The 6,000-nt window shown below is 53.4% G+C and overlaps 1 protein-coding gene across 2 annotated transcripts in view; it reads left to right on the top strand.

The window, feature by feature from the left end:
- St6gal2 (ST6 beta-galactosamide alpha-2,6-sialyltranferase 2) overlaps positions 1-6,000 on the top strand; it is a gene marked incomplete in the record, with an annotated part of 57,600 nt that overhangs the window by 34,803 nt on the left and 16,797 nt on the right. For both annotated transcript variants that reach the window (XM_013522840.1, XM_013522839.1), the window contains 2 exon segments: positions 3,033-3,130; positions 4,536-4,637. In XM_013522840.1, coding sequence (XP_013378294.1) covers positions 3,033-3,130; positions 4,536-4,637 — 200 coding nt within the window.

Below are 6,000 nucleotides of genomic sequence, written 5' to 3'. Positions count from 1 at the left end.
CCACGTGATGGTCAGCCTTTGAGGCTGCGGGCGGCAGGCCCTGTGTGACCAGGGACAGTGGGGAAGCACCTCCTCACTCTCACAGGGGAGGATGTGTGGCAGACGTAACTGCACACTTGGGTATTCGGCACGCATTTTCTCTAAGAGGACCGAGGTGAGCCTGTCACTGTGAGGAAAATAATTGGTAGTATTTGTTGCCAGAGATAAAACTCAACCTTTTAACTATGTGCTTGGAAGCTTCCCCTCCCTGGAACCTGACGGAATCCTGGTGTGACCCACCAGGGAGGCTTTTTGATCCTTGATAATGAAGTGCAGCCGTGCTGGGAAGATCTGCCTGACGTACCGCCTGGAGAATTTGCAAGTGAGCACTGCTCAGTATTGCAAAATTATGCGTGGGTCAGAGACCCATTTTAAGAGCAAGATGGACAGGTGGATTTTCTGTAACAGAACTAGTTGGATTTGTACCCATTCACCCGTTTGTTTGAATTTTCTAAAAATCCCCACTTTGGCAACTGAGGGGGGCCTGGTGAAGGAGACCACTGGGACGGGGGTTCAGGCTGGGGTGGCGGCAGACCCTCACTTTCTACTTAAAATCCAGAGTTATCGGTTTAGTAGGAAAAGGCACCTTAACGTGTGTTTTTCAGGTTCCGTGTTGCACCAGCCTTTAGCAGGTAGCACTTGTCCGGTTTGGGGGGAGTATCACAGGAGAGTGTCCACGGCTGTCTGGGAGGACCCTTAAAGTAGCCCCTCCTCAGGCGCTGTCTCCCAGGCCGCGCATAGCAGCCAAAGCCGCGCATCGCAGCAGCTGCAGCCGGTGGGCGAGGAGGCGCCAGCCGGCCCTGCCAAGCGGCCTGCAGAGCTCGAGGATGTTCAGCGCATGCCAGACTTCTCGCTGCCTTTTAAGATGTGGTTATTTTTATTACAGTGCTATTTAAGTATAAATTAATGCATGAACGTTTAAAGTCTTTCTGTTCTACTTTCTAAAGAAATATGATCAATATTTTTTCTTAAAGTGGCCGTAAAGCTAAAAGTAAGCCTGCTGTTCGTGTAATCTGATGTTTGTAGCTCAGATATCATTGGGTTTTTTGGGTTTTTTTGATACACTATTCAGTACACTATTTAATAAAAATAAATAACAAAGCAGTTCATTGCCAGGAAAAAAGTCGTGAGCAAGTGCTTGAACGCTGAAGCAAAGCAGGGGTCCTGACAGGAAGTGCAGAGGGAGGAGTTTGGGCGGCCTGTTCCAAGCGTAGCCCCCGCAGCTCTGTGAGTACAGGATTCGGGCCTGGGTCTGGGTTCTGCAGCTCAGCGCGGCCCCTGCTGGCCGTGCGCACACAGCGACGCGGGTTTATGTTGCGCTTTGGCTGTCACGGGCGGGGCACGCTTGGCCTTGGGTCACAGCTTGTTGACTCTGGCAGAGTTTCCCTGAAAGAAAGTGGCAGGCTTTGCCGGCTTGGCCAGGCCCCTTCGTGAGTTCACTGTTCCGGAGAGTGAGGAGTGTGGCGCTCAGCACTGCATTTGGGTTCGGGCTCGGGCTCGCATTCGCATTTGAGTTCGGGTTCCGGCTCACGCCTAGAAACAGCGTCTGGTTCTCAGCAGGCCTCATGTGGCTTCCCCGTGAGGACCAAGGCAGCGTCAGGCTTGTGGGGGTGCTACACAGACGCGTCTGGGGAACTTCTCTCTCCACGGCACGGGCATCGCCGAGGGTTGAACTTGGGGGGTAGTGGTCGGAGCCCACACGGTGCCCGGAAAACCCTCCCTCCGGCTCACCCTGCCTTCAGGGAATGTCGGTCAGCACTGGAGTGTTCACAGCCTGCCCCCGGGGAGGGGACTCAGCCCACCCCACCCTCCTCGCACACACCCCGATTTCCCGCCCTCACCCTGTCTCCTCAGCCCCGGTGACAGGGCGTCCTGTTTCCTCAGCGCCTCTGAGTTGGTGGCCAGAGGACCCGGATGCAGGGATGTCCAGCTGTGTGGGTGCTGTGGATGTGGGTGTAGGAGGCGCCTTGGTGGACGGAGGGGTGCAGGTGCAGCGGGGAGCCCCGCAGCTGGTGACGCCAGGCCTGAGCCTCTGAGTGCAGTCAGGCAGAAAGCTTCACAGAAATCAGGGCCGGGTTTTCTTTTTCTCTCTTCCTTCCTTCCTTCCTTCCTTCCTTCCTTCCTTCCTTCCTTCCTTCCTTCCTTTCTTCCTTCTTTTCTTCCTCCCTTCCTTCTGAAACTGGGTCTCGCTGTGTAGCCCAGGCTGGCCTCAAACTTACAATCCTCCTGCCTCGGCCTCCCAAGTGCTGGGGTTTCCAGTGTGCGCCACCACGCCCTTGAGGCTGGCTTTGTTTTTAAGCACAAACCCTCAGCAGACACTGGGAAGGTAGACTGGAAGGTAGGGTTCTCACCCAGTGAGAGGTGCGAGACCCCAATGAGAGCAGCAGCCCTGTGCAGTTCAGACTCACCCTGCCGATCTCAGGTCCCTGTGGACAGACCTGCCGGGCACCTGCTGCTGCTCCTGTCCTCTGTCCGCCTTCTGCAGCTGGGTACTGTGGGGGACGGTGGCAGCAGAATGTCACCTGCAAGGAATATGAGACGATAAAGTGTCCTAGTGTAACTTAGGAGGCCCTCTGTGATTGGGGGTTTATAACATACGCACAGTCACTTAACGATCCATCACTTAATGAGGGGCCAGATTCTGAGACCACATCCTTGGGCGCCTATGTCACTGCAGAGCGTCACAACACTCACGCAGCCTGCAGTGGAGGCCATGTCACTGGGCCACGCTCAGGGGACACTGAGGCATGCACAGTCCCTTTAGACGCACATGCGTCATGCATGTGCAACTGTGTGTTTTCATGTTGATCTCCTAAGCCAAGAGCTCATCCTAAATCAACAGTAAATTATCGGAAAAATGTGTGTGCAGATATCTTAGCTTTACCAGTGATGTCTTGAGTAGTTTTGGCCATTAAAAGGTTTGCTTTAACGTTTTTCTAGATTATGTGACCCTACAGAGAAAGAGAGTGAGCCTGTCGCTTGTGTGCCCTCAGATTCCCATGACGCCGTGCTGAGGTTTAACTCCGCTCCCACGCGTGGCTATGAGAAGGACGTTGGAAACAAAACCACCATCCGCATCATCAACTCCCAGGTGAGACATGGACCGGCCTCAGCCCTGCATTCCACAGGTGAAGAGTTTAACTGGGTGAGTGCGCAGAAGTTGCCTGGTTCCCCGTGGCCATCATACTTGTGCTGCAGGTCCTGTGATTGTAAAGATGAAAAGTGTGGAGGAATGGAGAGGAGGTGTGAGATGAACAGGAAGAGGTTGGTAAGATTAAAAGGAAAATCTGCTTGGACACATAGATTCATGATCTTATAGTCACATATGTGCCAGGCTGCCTTGTGTGACCTGTGGAAGGGCACTTATGCGGAAGAAATCATAACAGCGAGAACTGCAGGGGTTAGTGGGCGCAGTGGTACACACCTGTGATCCCAGCACTCTGGGCAGCTGAGGCAGGGGGGTTGCAAGTTCCAGCCCAGCCTAGCGACTTAGTGACTTAGTGAGACGCTGTCTTGGAGTTTCCAACACAGTTTTTAAAAAGGCTGGGCAGGTAGGTCAGGGTGAAGGTTCTGGGTGAGATCTCTACTGTTGGGGAAAAATTGCAGAGATTAAAAGGACACCTTAAAAATAAAGGCACCAAATCCGAGTTTCTGTGGATGTCTCTGAAACTTCAGTGACTTGGAGATTTGAAAATTTAACGGTGTTGTGGGATGCAAAACGAAAAGACCCATTGCTTCCTGTTCCTGCTGAGAAGTCTTCTGGATTTGTGGCATAATTATTCTCAACAAAACACCAATTTCTAGAGTTTCAGAAATTGTGGGAAAAATGAAGTGGTCAGTGATTTGCAGTGAGCTGTCCCGTAACAGAGGGTCAGCTTCCTGCACAGCCCCCTGGACAGGCTGCCCGCCACCCGGGAGAAACACCCCCCACCTGCTCAAGGCACGGCTGTGCTCGGCCAGAAGACCCGCTGTTCACTGAGTAACAAATGCTGGGAGAGGAGGGGAAGCCCAGCGCGTTGAAGTGCGTGTCCCCTGTACGGGGCTTCCTAATCTCAGGAAAGTAACGTGGGAAAAGCCCATGTTCATCACGGCGGAAGTCCCTAAATGAGAGTTTAAAAGGATGATTGGCAGCTCTGGCTCCGACCAATCATGGAGCAGAGCGAGCCCGGAGGGAGGACGGTGGCTGTCCTCCAGGGACTGCCTGGGCATGCAGACGCACACAGTGCAGGCTGTCTCCCGACCGCATGCCTGAGGAACTGGGGCATCACCCCTTTGGGGTGGGAGCCCGAACCCCTAGGCGCAGAGCAGTGCTGGTAGAAGCGGGGGAGCATCTGCAGGGCCCAGCCTGCCAGGAGGCTTCTCCCACTCCCATGGGGGTCAGAGAGCCTGCGCCCCTTGCTTCTTGCTCTGCTTCCTCCTCTTCACTGACACCTGTTTCTAAAATGTGGTTTTGAAGCAGCGGAGTTTTTAACATGGCTTTTCCTGTGCGTTTGCAGATTCTGACCAACCCCGGCTATCACTTCATTGACAGTTCTTTGTATAAAGACGTCGTTTTGGTGGCCTGGGACCCGGCTCCCTATTCCTCCAATCTCTACCTGGTGAGTGTTTCTGTGATGACCCGCCCCACATCACGGGAGTCATGGGCCCAAGGCGGGGACTGCCCTGGTGGGTGAAACCAGCCGGGGCACGGCTGGACCCGTGTGTGCACGCAGTGTAGACCCTGTCCACAGTCGCGTACTCGGTGCCCTCTCCGTTGGCTGCCGACCTGCTGTCATGCTGGAGAAATGGGCAGCAATGGGGCATCTCTGAATGCTACACTAAGGGGTGGCAGTTTCAATTCACGACACTTCTGTTGTGACAGGGTGATATCAGGCGCCTTTAGAAATCGTTGCAGTCAGGTTTTGCAAGGGAAACAGCTTAATACAGGACACATAACTTGTAGAGTTATTTCATAATAGTCACCCAGAGTCAAATGCAAAAGAGTGCAGGAAATCTGTCCACAAGAGAGACCCAAAGAATCCAGCTGAGAACCTGGATCCCACAGCAGTGTCCTGCCTGAGTTCAGCTGAATATCTAGAGCCCATCGCAGTGCCCCCCACTGAGCCCAGCTGAAGGCCTGGAGCCCACAGCAGTGCCTCATGCAAGTCTATTCATGGCTCTGTGCTGGGAAGGCCAAAGGTCAGTGGTGGAAGCTGGAAAGTGTGTGCCAGTGGGATGAAAGGTCTGTGCCAGCAGGCTGAGGGATCTGCACTGGAGCCAGGAAGCAACACTCAAAGTAAGAACCACAACTCTCTGAAGAGTACCACAGCCATCCTCAGTGACAGTGAGGTCCTGAGCTCCTCTGATGATAAGAACAGCTGAGTTCAACCAGCGTGACGAGCTTCTCCAGGACGTTGAACTGTGCAACATCTTCCCCCTCCAGAGCCAGGAAGCGATGGTCAAAGTAAGGACCAGAGCTCCCCCAAAGTGAGCCGTAGCCATTCTGAGTGACAACGAGGTTCCGAGCTCCTCCAAGGATGAGAACAGCAGAGTTCATATTAGGAAAGCCAGCAGGACAAGCTCCTCCAGAACCAACAGTCCTGTTTTCCCCTCCAGTTCTCCTTTTCAAGTTGTTGGCAGCAACCCTCAGGTGGGTCCTCCATATCCAGCACTGCACTTGTTTCACCTGGGTGCTACAAGTTGATGACCGGTTGTCAACCCACCATGGAAAGGAATCTGGAAGTGGCTAGCAAGAAAATCTAAACTTTGAGCAGCCACGGCTTACTGTTACTTACATGGAGCCTGTTCCACACTTTTCTTGAGTACTTCTGCTTGGCTTCTAAAAGGTAGATTTTCTGCAGTAGAGTTGCAAGAAGTTTATTGCCAGCTGCCCAAATACGAGCAAGTTGTGTGTGGGATGTGCGGGCAAATGATCATCTAGCTGAGCAAGGGCCTGGCTGCTTTTGGTGGAACCTCAGATGC

The sequence above is a fragment of the Chinchilla lanigera genome, unplaced genomic scaffold, assembly GCF_000276665.1.
Source record: "Chinchilla lanigera isolate Chin_1 unplaced genomic scaffold, ChiLan1.0 scaffold00069, whole genome shotgun sequence".
Classification (NCBI taxonomy): Eukaryota; Metazoa; Chordata; class Mammalia; order Rodentia; family Chinchillidae; genus Chinchilla; species Chinchilla lanigera.
This window is presented reverse-complemented; position numbering and strand designations above follow the sequence as displayed.